General features: G+C 40.2%; 2 protein-coding genes across 2 annotated transcripts in view; both read left to right on the top strand.

The window, feature by feature from the left end:
- The first annotated feature begins 14,901 nt into the window (after nt 1-14,901).
- LOC149042203 (uncharacterized) lies at nt 14,902-18,564 on the top strand. The gene has a single exon (XM_089212277.1). It carries the CDS (start codon nt 15,361-15,363, stop codon nt 18,562-18,564), a length of 3,204 nt encoding a protein of 1,067 aa, XP_089068403.1. The 5' UTR covers nt 14,902-15,360.
- Nucleotides 18,565-18,683: 119 nt separating this feature from the next.
- LOC149042202 (uncharacterized) overlaps nt 18,684-18,818 on the top strand; it is a 1,368-nt gene continuing 1,233 nt past the window's right edge. The window contains exon 1 of the mRNA XM_089212276.1: nt 18,684-18,818. This exon is cut by the window's right edge and continues 1,233 nt beyond it. Coding sequence (XP_089068402.1) covers nt 18,684-18,818 — 135 coding nt within the window.

Genomic DNA, 18,818 nt, shown 5'->3' with positions numbered 1-18,818 from the left:
TTTGACTGATAAATCATATCTCACCTCCTTGCCATTTGCGTTGATAAAAAAGCTGGATAGCTTAAGGGTTACATGTCCCGCTACCACAACTGTATTTGACTTGTTTTTACCCTCACATCTGGCACATTACTTCTTCCCTTGGGCTGAGTGCCTGCATTAGAGCATGTCAGCTTAACCTTTTACACCCTAACATCAGTATGCATATTCTCCATACTGTTATCTATATAATTTCAAAGGTGCTGACCAGGAGAATTTGTTTAAAAATCAAGAGTCTCTTTAGTTAGTGATCATTTTTCATTATTTTTGCGACCTTAGTGTAAGATTCAGGGGGGATGTCGTAAGGAGAAATTAGATGCTAGTCACTTAGGGGGTTAAGGGTCATCAAACCTTTCATAAAAGTTCCACATTACAAAAGAAGAGATTTACTCCAAGACTTATAAAAGAAATACACTTTTATTTAGTAAGGGCATTTTCCAGCCACAATTTTCTTCAGAGGAGATAACTTACAGCTTGCCTGGTAAATAGAAAACAAGATTATATAGTCTTCAATTGTAAGATTCAATTGTGCGTGACCTCTCACGTACGTGCATTACCCTTGATTCAAATTTTAACCCTTAATCTCCACGTGACTCGTTTGATTACACCTTTAAGTTTTCGTTTTTCATTGTAATATATATTCAGTGTTAGCCCTTTGTTATCGCAAGTTCTTGATTTTCAATCAACGGTTATTTCACTTGGCCCGTTAAGTCAATAGCAGGAAATATCTGTAAGTTGTTAGTCCTTTTTTCGTTTTCATTTTGTTTGTCAATTTTCTTAGATCTATTGTGATTTACAATGCAATTTTTCCTTTTAGTCAAACCATCATTTGCATCATTTACATCATTACCTTCTACATGATCAGATGCATTTAATTTAATCTATGACTGTGAACGAGGAATAAATTTTCTCTTTTAAATCAACTCTTGGCTTGAGTTTATATCAATTACCATGAAACACTACATAAACGGATGTCAAAATGCCAAGTGTAATACTAAATACCTCAAAAAGTTTTTGTTTAAATACTAGGAGGTTTTCTTCACCCATGGAGAGCCAATGGTAATTTTGAAAGGATCTCAAAAGGCTAAAATTTTTAAAGGAGAACTTGAATTTACAGTGCAGTGGGAAAGGTGAAAACAGAAAGAAACTTTCCATGATAATGTTCTGTATATTCTTAATCCTTCAATACCTTGGATATCATTGTTAATTCTCTCCTCTAACTGCCACACATGTCCTTGTAAACTATCATAGTTATGAGAATTTTGTCTTAGATCAAGATAACAACTAGTCAATAAGTTTGAGTATTCTCTTCACCTGTTTGCTGGATAATAAATATGAAAGGAAGACATTTCATGTTAATCACTTCAGGGAGTCAAAGAGTTAACACAAACATACACTGCACAAGAGCCAGTTTTCTTTCTGTTATCAGCTAGACAAAACTCAACACTCCAGTAGAAAAAGAACTACTGCATAATGATAATTTATAGTAAATCTGAAAACAAATTTTAATCTTTTTCTCTGACCAAGGGACAACCAACACAGATAACTTGTTTTTCACACAGTCATCTGAGAGTCTGAACATTTGGGCATGGGAGCTTATTTACAAATTATGTGGCAAATAGTTTTCCTTGTGATTTGCTCATTACTAAAAGAATTCCCTCTCTGGTCAACCCTTCCTGACCTTTCTTTCATCCTGTTTATCTTAATTCTCATACATCAGTTTTCTCTCTTCGTTCTTTGTGGCTCTGATTAGGCCATAGCTTTTGTACTCTCTTGTCCCAAAGGTTAGGGTACACTGGTAAGCTTTTCACTGCTTCCAGTTGTGCGTGAGCAAGTTAACATGCTGAATTTCTTGCAACAGATTGAGGGATTTGAAAAACTACCATCCTCAAGACATCATTGTTGTCACAGCAACATTTCATGATGTCAAAGCATCATATGATATGCACCAACTACATTACACATGTAACAAGTATCACTGCATCCTTATACAATCTTTCTCAAAATAGACTGAAATCTAACAGATTCTATACAACGTAAATCAAAATATAGCTCCAATTCAATTACTTTTCATGACTTTTTTATCCTATATTTTCCTTTCTGTAATTGTCCTATGTACAACTTTGTTTTTGATCCATCTCCTTTTCTCACCCACACCTGAAAATCACAAGTAAACAATTACTCTCCATCAAGTAAATGTTTCATAGGAAAAATATTAATATTAACCCTTTAAACCCCATTGTAAACATGTTAAGGGCTGGTTAATTACTTTAGGGCTAACCCAGACGGATCATGTGTACTATAGGTGGACCCGGTCGACATATCGGGCGACAGTCGACCGATATATCGGTCGACTATCGGTCGACTATCGACCGACTATCGGTCGATAGTCGACCGATAGTCGACCGATAGTCGACCGATGGTCGACCGATGGTCAACCGATATATCGACCGACTGTCGGCCGATGCATCGGCCGATATGTAGCGACCAACTGCCGGTCAAGTATCGGTCAAGTATCGGTCAAGTATCGGTCAAGTATCGGTCAAGTATCGGTCAAGTATCGGTCAAGTATCGGTCAAGTATCGGTCAAGTATCGGTCAAGTATCGGTCAAGTATCGGTCAAATATCGGTCAAGTAGCGGTCAAGTATCGATCAAGTAGCGGTCAAGTAGCGGTCAAGTAGCGGTCAAGTAGCGGTCAAGTAGCAGTCAAGTAGCGGTCAAGTATCGGTCAAGTATCGGTCAAGTATCGGTCGAGGATCGGTCAAGTATCGATCAAGTGTCGGTCAAGTATCGGTCAAGTATCGGTCAAGTATCGGTCAAGTATCGGTCAAGTATCGGTCAAGTGTCGATCAAGTATCGGCCAAGTATCGGTCAAGTATCGGCCAAGTATAGGTTCACTTACCGACCATATCGCTCAGAAGAAAATAGGCTAAGAAAGAGTGCGAGGTTTTTTCGATATATGTTCCGATTTGGTAATGGAAAAATACATTGTAAAGTTGGTCGCTCTTGTGTAATTAATGTTGTACCTTAACGTATTTCCATTATTCCTAAAACTACCCGGCTTATGCTTTATCCCTGATGTCATCCTGCCCTTAATCCAACATACCTAAAATAATTATTATTCCTTAGCTCTTATAGCTCTAACAGGTCCTTAACGTTATATTGCTTGTACAACGTTACCGATATCAACTGTCCAGTTTATGTCGGTAATGGGATCCACCAAAATTGTATCAGCTTAAATTGCATTGTGTAACTGCCCAGCTAAACGAAAAGTAAATGATCTTTTGAAACTGAACTAGGCGGTTAAACTCATAAGCAAAGCGATTTTATAAAGACTTCTTTTTGTAGTGCGAGGTCAGCCGTTGTTTGTTTGTTTTTTCACTATTGTTATTTTACCTAGAATAGGGCGTCTTTTTGGGGGTTTGGGCCTTAACAACGGTATCAATTCTTTTTTATCCTTAAATAGGGAACTCCGCGGCACCCACCGATCGGAAATACAGTACTAATCCGCTCATAAGAACCTAGAATTCACGAACCTGTTAGCCTAAAAATATCAATTTAGACCCCCTTTACATAAGAACCTATTTAGCCTAAATTTGAAACAGGTTCCTTTTTTAGAAAATAAACCTTAAAGATCTTCAGGCAAAGATAAAAGACATGACTCTCAAAAGTAGTGAACTTAAACATGTATGAACTATAAAAATCTCTAAATTTGGTATAAATAATGTATGAAAAACAGTAGTATGTACATGTTGGTTTTGAATTAGAATTCACATGAGTACACCCTACGAGTACATTTAGAACTGAGAACTCAGATTATAATAAGCGGGTAAGTACTGTAGTTTGACTTACTAAAACAAAATCAAGTCTGCAATGAATATCTAGTTGTCTTTGCCTCCAGATAATCCTCTTGCCATTTGGATTAAAAATTCTCCAAACATCGCATAGCTCCAAATTTTCCATCGCATTTTGCACTACCTTTAAAGCGTTCTGATGTGTTCTGGCGATGCCATTTTTTCAGAGAAAATTGAGAGAGCAAAAAACATCCTAAGCAGCTGGTCTGCTGGGAGACTTACTCTTCTAGGTAAAATCACGATAATAAAAGCTTTGGCAGTATCCCAAATTGTACATGTTTTAACCTCTCTTCCAACGCATCAGGGTGCACCTAAGGAAATCGATACCCTGCTATATGACTTTCTCTGGGAAAGCAAAGGGGACAAACTTAAAAGGACACAAATGATCAATGATTACGATAAAGGAGGCCTTAAGATGATATATATTCAAAGCTGTAATAAATTGCTAAACAAAAAGTGGGTAAATGGAAACTTCTCGTAGACTTCCACCTCCAGAAGTGTAGGGGGAAAGTAATGTTTTTAAAGTGCTACTACGATCAAACTATCCATATCCATTTTTTATAATTTCGTGTAAAATATGACTGTATAAAATACTTTGCTTAATATCAATCCATTACGACCATCAGAAATCTTTTTTTATTTGTATTTTTATTTCCGAGAAGTTGCAGTCGCCATTTCTTTATCTCGTTCCAATTATAGCCTGGTTGAGAATTAGGGAAAATGACGTCAAATGCTCAAAATACCTCGCGTAAAATAACTCGAGTGTGCTAGACTATTGCAATGTTTGAATTTATTACAGGTACAGTAAAAAACCCTTTTTTAAGAACCTAGATTTTAAGTTTAATTGTACATTAAGACTCCTTTTACACGAGAACCTGCTTTAGCCTACAACTTTGAAACAGGTTCTTTTTTTTGAGAAATTCAATCAAAGCAACAACAAAGTTCCATGTATTAATGTTGCGTTTTGTTCTGTTTATCTTGGATAGCTTTGTAAACTTGGTAAATATATGCTTGGATTTTTAACATATTATGCATACAATACCAAAAATAGGCCACGCCCTCCAATGACAAACAACTCATTTATTTTGAAATCTAGACTGCGAGCAGAGGGCGCGATCGACGAGCGGTGAGCGGCCAAGCTGCGATCTCTTTCGCTGTGACTGGCGCCCCTGCTGCTCGCAGATCACGGCCTCGCCCCTCATTGCTCGTCGATCGCGTCCGCTTTTTCCCCGTTCGTTCCAGTGGGATTTCACAGCAAAAGAGACTACTCGCAGTCTATTTGAAAACAAGAACCTGTTAAAGAACCTGACTAGCCAAATTTTCCAGTTAAGCACCATCTTTTATGATAACCTTCTTAGCCTTGCTTGGAAAAAATTAGGTTCCTATTAGCGGGTTTTTACTGTATATGCTTCTGAGTTTAAAATTGAAAAAAATACCAAATTGCACCAATGTTGCACTAAGGTCACAGGAACTGTCCCGTTTCGGGAGAGGAGGGTACTCCTGTAAATTTTGAATAAGTGTGTGCCTCGAAGAGTCTTGAACCCTGTCCCACTTTAAGGATGAAACAAACGAGAATTGTCCAAACACGAAATGACACCCTATTTAAGGAAAAACAATAACCAAACAACGGCTAACCACGCGCAGCAAAACGCAATTCTCGATAAAATCGCTTTGTTGACAATTTTAGCGGAATTTGCTTTTTGTTTAGCTGGCCATTTACACACTGCAATTTTAGCCGATACAATTTACATATCCTATCTAAAGATCACAACCGAAACACAATGCTAACAGAGGCAAAACGATAACCGCCAAAACCATACCCTATCCCGCGGCACATACATGTATATGGGAGTACCCCCACCTCTGGGTATTTAAAGTGGATATTGTTCTGCAATGTCCTCCATCAAACGTCCAAAACAGCCATTCGGGTGAAGCTCACCATACTATCTTCTCCACATGAATTCCTTAAGGTATTCTTGCAGGAAGTTAGGATTTGTGTTCCCTTTCATCTTCTCAAACTCATTAATAATTCATGCTGAGAAAACAAAGGAAATTACAACCGTGAAGGAGGCTTGGATATGTGATCTTAATTATCATAAAATCTGGTGAACTTTTGCTTTGATTTTCTCCAAGAATTATTAATGGTTTGAGAAGCTATATCAAACATTCGAAAGGGTGTTTCATCCGATATCCAAACACCTTGAAGTTGGTTAAAAAAAACTCGGCTGCGCCTCGTTTTCTCAACCACTTCTCGGTGTTTGGATATCGGATGAAACACTCTTCCTCGTGTTTGATATATTACTTCTTAAATTTGTCCTTTGCTGCAGACCGATTGCTCTCTGCGTGTTGTGTGTGGATACCGGTGATTGGGTCTACAAAGTTAACCGAGTGATTAACCGTTTAATGATTGAAACCCAAGACCCTTTGCATTTGGCTGTATGCCGCCCATTCATCAGTATAAACCAAAGAGCCTGGTTGTACGTGTCTTTGGATAATGGTCAAAAGAGTACGCGCATCTCGCCTTCTCACAAGCTGTAAATACGGTCGAGCGGGGTCATACTGTGTGTCAAAAAGCCCAAGAACCCATCTCTCTCCTCGAGGTCGACGTCCCCTTTGGAACTGTGCTTAAGAAGAGACAAATTTCATTAAAACGTGTTGAATATATAGAAAAAAATTAAGAAAGACTGTTTCCTAGCAGGTGCAGGACATGAGTGGGTATTATAAACTGAAATACGGTTGATGTAATGTTTCGTATGTATTTTAGTTGATATGTTTTCTGTTGTAAAAAAGACCTGAATGAAATACAATGTATACGAGGTATCGAGGTGAATCTCTTTATGAGCACATTTCTTGATGACACATTAATTGTTAACATTTTCAAGGTAAAATGCGCACAGTTTTTGGCATTTTGGCTCTAATCTGGCTACAGGTTTTGCCGAAGATTTTGGGAATAATTCGGATGGCGCTATTTTTCTGTTGAAGTCACTACGGTGAGATCGACTTGCTGAGATGGAAGAGAAGAGAATAAAACGTGCTATAGCCATTCGCGAGAAGAAGATAAGGTGCAAATAAGCTTACATTTGTTCAATTGATCTTCAAAGGATAGTGACTAAAACACCACACGAGCACTACGAGTAACATACAAGTACATACGAGTAATTACGAGTCATACGGGCGCACACAGATACATATGAGTAATATAAAAGTAACATACGAATACATGGAGTAACACACAGATAACATACGGTCAAATGTGGGTAATACGCATGAAATCTGCAAAGTAAAATACAAGAAATTGGACCTTTAACGGAAATCGTCGATTTGTTTTTCACTGCTCGGTATGGAGAGAAATTAGCATTTGAGGGTGTGTGTGTCTGTGTGTGAGATGGGGGTGGGGGGGCTGGGAAGAGACCTTCCTTAATGTTTCCTGTGAGCCTATTACTGCATAAAATAGCAATAACAAAACTAATAATAAATTCAAATACTATTCAATCATGTAGGCTGAACAACAACGCTGATTTCCTACGGTTACCACCCTCCCGAGGTAATACCCGGGACAAGATCGGCCCTTGTGACCCTAGGGTGGAAAATGTTTGAAGTTTTCAGTTTGTCCCGTGGGTAGGGGGTTGGGCAACTTCAAATAACTACCCACACAAAGACTCCTGGGGCGAAACGAGATATGTATTATTTTTTATAATTATTTCATTATTTCTCATTTCTTTTATTTTCATTGTATTTCTTATTATTAATTTATGTTATTGCTATTTTATGCAGCAATAGGCTCACACGAAGCACACGCAAACACACCCTCAAATGCTAATTTCTCCCCACACTACCCCGTTTTGTACATATGATATCATTTGCACATTTATCGCGATTGACTACCTAATTTACCCCGACCTGCTCTCGTGCTGGTCTCGTAGCTCAGTCGGTAGATCTAATTCGGAGGTCGTGGCTTCAATCCCCACTTGGTCAAATTTTCTTTGCCCCGTGAGGACTCCCAAATTTCCTTTAAAAGGGTAGTAACCCAGGGGGATTTATTGTATCGGCAGTATTGCCTTCTTCCAGCACCCAAACATTTATTTAAAAAAAATTATAATTTATATTACGGGTGCTTCGCGGTTCACATTCTATATCTATATCATTTGAACCAATGAATACACCGAGCAGTAAAAACAAATCGAAGGTTTCCGAGAAAGGTCCAATTTCTCGTATTTTACTTTGTTTTTACAAATCAAAGGAAAGAAAGTCAATTAAGCTTTCGCTAAAATGTATGCGATAAAAAACCATTTCCCATTTGAGTTTTGGAATGAAATTTTTTTTTGGATGACAAACTGCAGTTACCAGTATACATCTTGTATTACGGAGGACAGTAAGGAAATTAACCAATGTTTTTTAAAACACTTGCACACAGCCATTGTTTTGCTCCATTTTGTCGGACAAATATCTCGAAACAGTTGTATCCCTATAAAGTGGATTTACAAAGCTACGGAACCTAATACACCAGCGTTGAAGACTACATCATCGGAAAATGAAATTTCCTTACTCGCGGTCCAATGGGAACAAACAGTGTTAGAATTGTTTTGACGTTTACTAAAAACATGCGCTTGATATAGAATGAAATAGAAATCAAAACTTTATGAGTGCGGCTGGAAGTATTGCGAGTTCACTCTACCGACGTCCCGTTTGCCGTCATGTCTCAAACTGGAGGTTTTTAACCCTTTAAATAGTCGAATTGTGTGCTCTTTATCGACAGACGGTGACACTTTTTTTAACGAATAATGACAGCGGCGGCGGAAAAAAAGTTAAAATGCCATTCATTGTCCAATGAAATAAGCTTCCAAAGCACAGATAATAAAACCAAATATAACCTAACCTTTGAAAAGGATGTAGTAAGTCTCCAACGCAATAAACATCGTGCGTTGTAGATCTCATAATTTTGATCTACTGTAAGTGAACACAGATCCTTAATTCTCACACCACATCTATCTCCAGAAAAGTAACAGGCAAAGTCAATAGGTTGAATATACTTGAAAAACTAGAGAGGGTAAAGGACCGTGCACTTAGGTATGACATGTATTTATAGCAAAGACCCTTCATTAAGAAAGAATGCTCAATTTGATTGGTTTACAAAACACATTAAAGGGTCGTCTCAACCAATATATGTTAATTACGATAGACAGATTTTTTCAAAAGAAGACACCCACCACTACAGCTAATTCATTTCAAGTAAAGAACACGCATCGTAATTAAAGGGGCACAAATATGCTTTGATACCTAAAGTAAGATGTACAAAACATGGTACTTCAACCCGACCTTTTCCAGTTCCTGAAAATTCAAGGGATTCTCAGAACACGTCACACTCGAGCAGGCAAGGCCATGAAGCAATCGTATGGTTTCCACAAAATCACAGAAATTAGTTCTGTATGGAATGTTCGTAAACCTTCAAGTGTGAAATTATCTGTTGGACCTAATTTAAATAACTTGGTAACGATTAAACGACACCCGTTGAATTCTTCATCTGCAAATTCGCTAAACTTCTGCCTTCTAAATGCAAGATCCATCATCAATAAAACGCTACAAATTAAAGACTTTGTGGTTGACAAAAACATCGACATTCTTGCTTTAACTGAAACCTGGCTTAAACCCGATGACTGCTCTGACTACACCGTTCGTGATATCAGTCCCACCGGATATGCTTTTGTTCACATACCAAGACCTAATGGAAATGGTGGAGGTGTTGGCCTACTCTACAGGAAAAATCTGAAAATGGAGCAAATTAAATCGGATCCGTTTAAATCTTTTGAATTTAAAGAAGTACTGCTTCACTGTTCCTCATCTATCATACGTATTATTGTTATTTACCGCCCTCCAATTTCTGTCAAGAATGGTCTTACACATGCTGCTTTTTTTGATGATTTTTCTTCACTGCTGGAAAGGCTAGTATCTTCTACCGGCCGTCTTCTTCTAGCCGGTGATTTCAATTTTCATGTCAACGATTCATCTGACAACACTGCCAATAAGTTTCTCGACCTTTTAAGCTGTTTCAATCTGGAAGTCTGTAACGTCCACACCCCGACGCACAAAAACAACAACGCCCTTGACCTCATTATCACAAGATCTGGCGAAGAAACTGTCTTAAATTTATCCATCAATGACCCGGTTATCTCTGATCACTTTGCTGTTCTTTGCACCTTGGCTATCAAGAGACCACCTAAAGCTAAGCTCACCATCTCATCACGTAAACTGCGTACCATTGATCCAGACAACCTACGGCGTGATATTCGTTCCTCCGCCTTATATAACTCACCTCTATGGTCTGTGACCAGTATGAATCGGTTTTACTTTCCATTTTAGACAAACATGCACCTTTGCGCACAAGAATCATCAATCTGCGACCTAATGCTCCCTGGTACAGCGAGGAAATCAGAAAACAGAAAACAACCTGCCGCAAGTTTGAAAGGCGCTGGCGACGCTCCAAACTTGAATCAGACTATCGACTTTACGCTAATCAACGCACTATTATTCAGGACACCATTTTTAAGTCAAAAATGGATTACTACTCTAATCGTATTTCTGAGGCTGGCAACGACAACAAAGCCCTATTTCGATTAATCGACCGTCTCCTCCACAGGAAAGCAGAGAAAAGTTATCCAACCAGCACAGCAGCTGAAGATCTCGCTAATACATTTGTTACCTTCTTCGAAGATAAAATAACCCGTATTAGAAGTATACCTACTCCTTCTGAAATTCCGGATTACTTTTCCTCACTGGATATTTCCACCACTAATTGTGAGCTTAGCAACTTCTCACCTACTTCAAATCTTGAACTATCGAAGATTGCCCGCTCTGTTGTGCAGAAATCCTGCTGTCTGGATCCTTTACCAGCCACGTTACTTAAAGAACATCTGGACCTGCTCCTACCATCTATTTGTAGTATTGTAAATCTGTCACTGGTATCTAGTTTTCTACCTTCGTCCCTTAAAAACGCTGTTGTAACCCCTCTTCTCAAGAAACCGAACCTGGACCACGAAGTTCTTGGTAATTTTAGGCCTATTTCGAACCTTAAGGTTATCTCGAAAGTCATTGAGAAGGTTGTGGCAGTGCGTCTTCAAGCTTATCTTGACTTCTACCAACTCACAGAGCCGCTACAATCTGCCTACAAATCATTCCACAGCTGCGAAACCGTCCTTCTCCGTGTTCAAAATGACATTTTGCTTGCTATCGATAATCGCCACTGTGTCATGCTCCTGTTACTAGATCTCTCCGCTGCATTTGACACTGTTGACCATGTAATACTGCTCAAAAGATTGAATTCTAAATTCTCAATACGTGGCACTGCACTTGACTGGTTCCGCTCCTACCTTACTAAACGCACACAATTGCAAGTCGTCCTAATCGATGGAAGGAAATCGCAATCTCGTGAGCTCAAGTGTGGAGTACCTCAAGGCTCCGTTCTTGGGCCGATCCTCTACCTACTTTACACTGCTCCTCTTGCCGACATTTTACGTTTTCACGACATGCAATTTCATTTCTACGCCGATGATACTCAGTTGTACATTTCTTTTTCCGTTAACGATGATCTGGAATTAACCAGTAGCATTGCTAAAATCGAGAATTGCTTATCTGATCTAGATAAGTGGATGGCCTTAAATAAGCTGAAGCTAAACAAAGACAAAACTGAACTTCTCTACCTTTATTCAAAGCACAACCCTCAACAGTCTATACCTCCACTTCGTTTTGGTTCTGATATAATACAGCCGTCTTCATCTTCCAGAAATATCGGCGTCATTTTCGATAGTACTATGTCAATGCTCCCTCATGTCAAATCTGTCTGTAAATCTGCCTTCTATCATCTTCGGAACATTTCCCGTATAAGGAAATTACTATCCATTAAGACCACTGAGACTCTAGTCCACGCCTTTGTAACCTCCAAGTTGGATCACTGTAACTCTCTTTTATACGGTGTCCCCAAATACGCTATCCAAAAGCTCCAATCAGTGCAGAATGCGGCGGCTCCACTTGCTACCAGCTCTCGTAAATTCGACCGCATCACCCCTGTTTTGTTCGACCTACACTGGCTTCCAATTTCTGAGCGAATTAAATTCAAAATAATTCTGCTCACCCATAAAGCTCTTCACCAGCAGTCTCCTGTCTACATTCAAGACCTAATACGCCGTTATTCAACTTCAAGAACGCTCCGTTCGTCTTCAACATTGCGTCTGACTCCTGTCAACTTTAATCTCAAGTCCTATGGCTATAGAGCTTTTGCTGTTTCGGCTCCTGAACTGTGGAATAAACTACCTGATGACATTCGTTCTTGTGACAATTTAAATATTTTTACACGTAAACTTAAGACTCATCTTTTTAAAAATTACTTTAATGTATGATCTCTTTTATTATCCATGTCAAACGCCTATATCTTAGACATCAGTTAACTTAAGACTTACTTTTAATATTATTTTAACGTGTGATATTTTAATATTTTTGTAAAGCGCTTAGAACAGGACTGGATAAGCGCTATATTAGCAGTTTTATTATTATTATTATTATTATTATTATTATTATTATAGTCTAAGGTCTCTTCGTTACTTCGCCGCTGTAAGGACTTGGAATTCGCTGCCGGAGACGATACGCGCTATGGCTGGCACAAGAGAAATTTAAAACTGGATTCCAGACACGCAATTTACATCTAAATTATGAGGTAATCACATTACTTATTAGAGTTTTATATCTTTTATCGTGGAATAAACCCTCCCCCCCGGGGGGCAATGAATTATCGGCCAAGTATCAGTGAAGCATCGGTGAAGTGTCGGTCATGTATCGGTGAAGTGTCGGTCAAGTATCGGTGAAGTGTCAGTCAAGTATCGGTGAAGTACCGGTGAAGTATCGGTCATGTATCGTTCAAGTATCGGTCATGTATCGTTCAAGTATCGGTCATGTATCGGTCAAGTATCGGTCGTGAATCAGTCAAGTATCGGTCAAGTGTCGGTCAAGTATCGGTCAAGTGTCGGTCAAGTATCGGTCAAGTGTCGGTCAAGTATCGGTCAAGTGTCGGTCATGTATCGGTCATGTATCGGTCATGTATCGGTCAAGTATCGGTCATGTATCGGTCAAGTATCGGTCAAGTATCGGTCAAGTAACGGTCAAGTATCGGTCATGTATCGGTCAAGTATCGGTCATGTATCGGTCAAGTATCGGTCATGTATCGGTCAAGTACCGGTCATGTATCGGTCATGTATCGGTCGAGTATCGATGGTTTAAGACTATATCGGTCGACACATTTATCGGTCGACAATCGACCGACTATCGGTCGACAGTCGACCGATAGTCGGTCGACAGTCGACCGATAGTTGACCGATAGTCGACCGATAGTCGACCGATATATCGGTCGACTGTCGCCCGATATGTCGACCGAGTCCACCTATAGTACACATGATCCAGGATCATGTGTACTATAGGTGGCCTCGGTCTACATATCGGCCGATATATCGGTCGACTGTCGACCGACTATAGGTCGACTATCGACCGACTATAGGTCAACTATCGGTCGACAGTCGACTGACTATCGGTCGATAGTCGACCGATAGATCAGCCGACAGTGGACCGATATATCGGCCGACAGTCGACCGACAAATGTGCACATACCGGCTGATGCATCGGCCGACAGTCGGCCGATGTATCGGTCGACTATCGGTCGACTATCGACGGATAGTCGATCGATTGTCGACCGATAGTCGACCGATAGTCGACCGATATATCGGCCGACAGTCGACCGATGAATGTGTATATATCGGGTGATGCATTGGTCGACCATCGGTCGATATATCGGTCGACTATCGGTCGACTGTCGACCGATAGTCGGTCAATTGCCGACCGATAGTCGACCGATATATCGGTCGATTGTCGGCCTATATGTCGACCGAGGCCACCTATAGTACACATGATCCGATGAGATTATAATTGTTAGAACTTTTGCACAATTATATTCACAAATACTGCTCAAGGTGTGTAATTTGGTCTTAATAGTCATAGTCATGTGTGCACAGCTGTCACAAATTAACTAATATGTCAGTCACAGAACCACATACCTTTCTCCTTCATAGTAAAGCTTTCCATCTTCATATCTTGCACTGAATGGACTTTTCTCTGACTGACAACCACCTTCACATGAAATAAAATAGTTTGATGATTCAAATTTCCAAAATGTTAATATTCATTATCAACATATTAGGTTGGATGTTCAATCACAATATCCAGTTGTGATTCACGACATATCAAAAGAAAACTTTTGAAACAAAACAAACTTCTGCAAACTTAAATTTTTTGGCCAAAATTGTGAGTATATTGTACTAGCAGTAGAGTTGAAACTCCATAAAACGTTCACAGGAAAGTGAGAACTTCAAAAACTAACTTGAGATAGCAATGACAGTTGCATCCTTCACAAATGACATCATCTACATTGATTGAATGGCAGTTGTTAAAGTCAGTTCACAAGGTGATTTTTTCTCATGAAAAATTAAATTGTTTTTAATCAGTTCTCTAAAATGACAATTGATGAAAAAGGTCAAAGATAACCTTTCAGCTTGATGTAGTTTTTACTTTACATTGCTAAGTCAGTGTTATCATTTTACCTCTCCTATATTTTGAACTTTATTTGTTTCCAGATGTATTTCTTTTCGGTGGAAATAACTTTTAAAGCAGATTCATTTTTGAACAGATGCGTTTGGCAGATGAAGAGCCACCTCGTGGAAATGCAGAATAAAGCCATTCTTCTTATTATTATTGTTGAGTTACTCGTGAAGCAAGGACAATACGTTTTGCTCTCCTTCATTTATTACTTCATGTAAGCTATACATTTCTTGTAAGCTAACACAACATCTCCACTTTTTTAGTAACGAAACATCTTAACGGACTGTTAAAACTTTGACAACGTAATAAGGCAAACTGTCAAGCCTATCCGAAAAATGTCAAATCAATCCTAGGTTCTCTCGAACTTTAAGAGATGGTGATTTGCATTTCTCAAGCCGTTTGTCATTTTTTTTGTGAATATTTAATTATCTTAGCGCAACGCGGCAAAAATAGATCAGGTGACTAATTATTTAAAAACCTAGAAGTTTCGTTACGCAACGTACATTTCAAAAGTGTCACCACAGATCGCACTTCGAAGCTTACTAGCCGCATATGGAACACAAATTGTAAGTATGATATTTTTCCCGTCGCTTCAACCGAAATCGACATGTGTAATAACCTTCTTTATCATATTAATTTAATTTTTCAGTTGACTATATATATTGACAAGTGCAAATAAATTCCATGTACGGTCATGTACGCAAAAATCAGTTGGTGGTGAAATCTTCATCGTAAAGTAGCCCTTCAATCACAGGAGCGAATCAGTCAAAATTTGTTGCAGAAGATTACGCCGAGTTACTAACTACCGCCAAGCTTCGCATTTAAATTCCGCTCACAATGCCGCCGAAGGTAGACGTGAAAACTCTCGCGGGAAAACTGGACAATGCCGTCAAACTCTTGTACGAATTAATGGAAGAATTCGAAATAATTTTCTCCGTAAAACCGGAACTAAAAACACTTGAAGCAGCATTCAGTTTAGTAGAAACCAAGTACAGGCTGGTCAAGAAACAGCAGGAAACAATTCTGGATAGACTGGTCGACGAAGGCACTGGCCCAGAAGACGAACTCGTGTTAGCAACAAAGAAAGCTGGAGACAAAACCAAAGCTGATTTCCTTCAAATCACTTTAAAGTTTGCTGCATATCAAAAGGAACAAAACTCCTCAGAAAATTCTAACAATGCGACAACTCTGGAAGCGCTAACATTATCAATGTCGTCCATGACGTCGGCGGTGCAGAAAATGGCCGATAACATCGGATCAAAACCGTCAAACTCAAGTTTACAACGATTACCTGTACCAGTATGGGACGGAACTCGCAGAACCTATGCCACGTGGAAAAAGGAGTTCAGCCATTGGATGAAGAAATACGGTCAGGATAAAGATGAACAATTGCAACGTTTTCGAAATGCAATGCCAAAAGGATCGTTCTGGACCGACCAAGTAAAAACTTGTAAAACCATTGACAGCGCGTGGATCATTTTGGATACAGAGTTCGCAGACAGACGAAAACTAATGGACGAACTGCACACCGAGATTAATAATCTTAAAGCAGTCAAACGAGATTCTAAGTCCCTAACGCATTTCGCTACGACAATAGCCTGTTATGTAAGTGACATGGAAGATAATATTGGGTGTCCTGTGCTGGAGTCAGTTGAAGCGCCGTTCCTCATGTCCCAGCTTCTGTCCAAACTCGATCCAAGTGACAATTCAGATTTTGGTAGAGAAATGAAAAGGGAAGGAAAAGAAGAAACCGTGAGCAATCTAATCACCTGGTTACATCAAGAAGCGAGTATTCGTTCCCGAGGGAAAGCGAACACCAACACAGTGGAAAGAAACGAAATTCGCCGAGACAAAAGTCCCAAAAAGACAGAAAGTAACGCCGCTAACAGCAAGGATTCTGACGATGAAACATGTCCTCTTGGCTGTAAGACCAAACATCACCTGGCTGCATGTCCTAAGTTTCAGATTCTAACAGTCAATCAAAGGTGGGAGGTTGTAAAGCAACATTGGCGATGTCGCAAGTGTCTGAGAGCGCATCACACAAACGATTGCAAGAAACCAGACGGCTCAACCTGCGACAAATGCAGAAAAAACCATCACCGGTACCTACATAATGAGAAGACTGGAGAAACTAACACAATTTTGAATCCCAAAGCACCACCGTTTCAAAGTCAGTTCCAAGGGCCCACACCTACATCGAATGGTAACATCCAGGGGAATGCTGTGTACCAGAAAAGCAAGTTGAAACCTGTTACTGGACTTTGCCCTGTGCAAAAAGTTAAAGTCATGGACAAAAATGGAAACTTTGTCGAAGTTCTCGCCATGTTGGACTCCGGGTCTAACACAAGCCTACTCTCCAAAAGTGCAGCTGGTCGACTTGGCTTAAATGGAGCAGCAACACGTCTCACTATGAATCTGGCGGGTGGAAAGAAGAAAAGCGAACCTTCTGAGATAATCGATGTCACGGTTGCCTCGCCCTCTGACGAAGATATTACGAAGACCCTTCAAGTGTATACCGTAACTAGACCTTGCAGTAGTGCCAAAACAATTTCTAAGGAGTCAGTGAGACAATACAGCCATTTGAAGAACGTTTCCGATAAAATACATCTCTCGGGTGGTGCCATAGATCTCCTTATTGGCACAGACTTCTTAGAGGCCTTCATTGATATTCACACAGTGTCCGGAGAACCTGGAGAGCCCATCGGGAAAAGAAACTGTTTTGGATGGTACGTTCTGGGACAGTTCGAGTCAAGCGGCTCCACTCTATCTGAAATTCAGTCAATAGAAGTAGGGACAGTGAGTGTCGAGGAAGATATCAAGAAACTTCTGTACCAAGACCTCCTTGGAGTCAAACCAACCAAACTCTGTACTTGCACTGAAAACGTGTTAGGTGAGAGCAAGTTCGTGAAGTCCCTCGCAGCTTCAACTACCTTGGTCGACGGGAGAATACAAGTGAAGATGCCCTGGAAAGAAGGAGGGCCTCCAAAACGAAGCAACTACGACATCGCTCTGAAGAGGATGCTCTCCGCTGAAAGGGGGTTTATGAAAAAGGGTTGCTTCGAGGTCGTAAAAGAGGAAGTGCAAAAGTTGTTAGACCAGAACTTTATCACAATGATTCCACCTGAACAAATTGCTCATGATAAACCCGAATGGTACCTCCCATTGCAAGCAGTGTTTACGCCAGAAAGAACCACAAAAGTTCGACTAGTCTTTGATTCATCTTCAAAAGGTCATGATGGATTGTCCCTCAACGATTACCTTGAGAAAGGACCTAACTTCATCAATAGTCTTCTGGATGTACTGGCAGCATGGCGATGGGACAAAGTGGCGTTCACTGGTGACGTTCGTAAAATGTTCAACCAAATCCTGGTACATCCTGAGGATCAGGTGTACCACAGGTTTCTTTGGAGGAGCAACACACGTGACAAACCAACTGTTTACCAGTGGCTAAGACTGAACTTTGGTGATAAACCGGCCCCTGACGTCGCAACTAATGCTATCAACACGCTAGCCAAGCTTTCGAACGCAGAATTCCCGGAAGCCGCAGGAGAACTCCGACAGCATGTGTACGTGGATGACATCGGTGGCTCCAGAGAAACAGTAACCAAGGCAAAGCAGATTATCAGCCACATCGACGCTGTCCTCGCGAAAGGCAACTTCCAGATCAAAACTTGGCATTCCAATGAGGCAGAAATCGACCAATCCAACGGTGAACGGTTCACGGATCTTCTCGGCCTAAGCTGGGATAAACAGCTAGACACGTTCACCTTCAAAAAGAATGACCTCGGAGAACTGGATGTCCTGACAAAGAGGCGCTGTTTAGGTCTTGTTGGTCAGTTATGGGACCCCATCGGTCTTGTGCTGCCCGTCGCAATCAAGTTCAGAATTGACTTGCAAGGATTATGGAGTTCAGGTTACAGCTGGGACGACATCCTTCCCGAGAGTATTCAGCAAACATGGTTAGAGAATGTCCAGTCCATAAAGAAAGAAGAAAATCCGGTAAACATCACAGTGCCGCCGCGGAAGTATGTCCTGAACTAGATCAACCTGGATCTGAAGAAAATCCTATCCTTTTACACTTGCTGAAAACGTGTTCTACGTACTCCAAGATACGGAGAACTCTAGCCTACGTCGGTCGCTTTATTCACAACGCTCGGAAAATGAACCCAAAGTCAGGGCCCATTTCAGTTCAGGAACTGAAGGCTGCCGAGACCCATCTTCTGAAGTGGAGTCAATTTCACGTCAACGAAGACAGCTTGGATAAGAAACTGGTAGCAAAGAAGGATGAAAATAGC

The sequence above is a fragment of the Pocillopora damicornis genome, chromosome 7 (assembly GCF_964200805.1).
Source record: "Pocillopora damicornis chromosome 7, jaPocDami1.2, whole genome shotgun sequence".
NCBI lineage: Eukaryota > Metazoa > Cnidaria > Anthozoa > Scleractinia > Pocilloporidae > Pocillopora > Pocillopora damicornis.
Note: the sequence above shows the minus strand (reverse complement) of the source record. Positions and strands in the feature narration are given on the sequence as shown.

Coding starts and splice junctions, on each gene's coding strand:
- LOC149042203 (XM_089212277.1), top strand. CDS start 15,361: ATGCCGCCGAAGGTAGACGTGAAAACTCTCGCGGGAAAACTGGACAAT.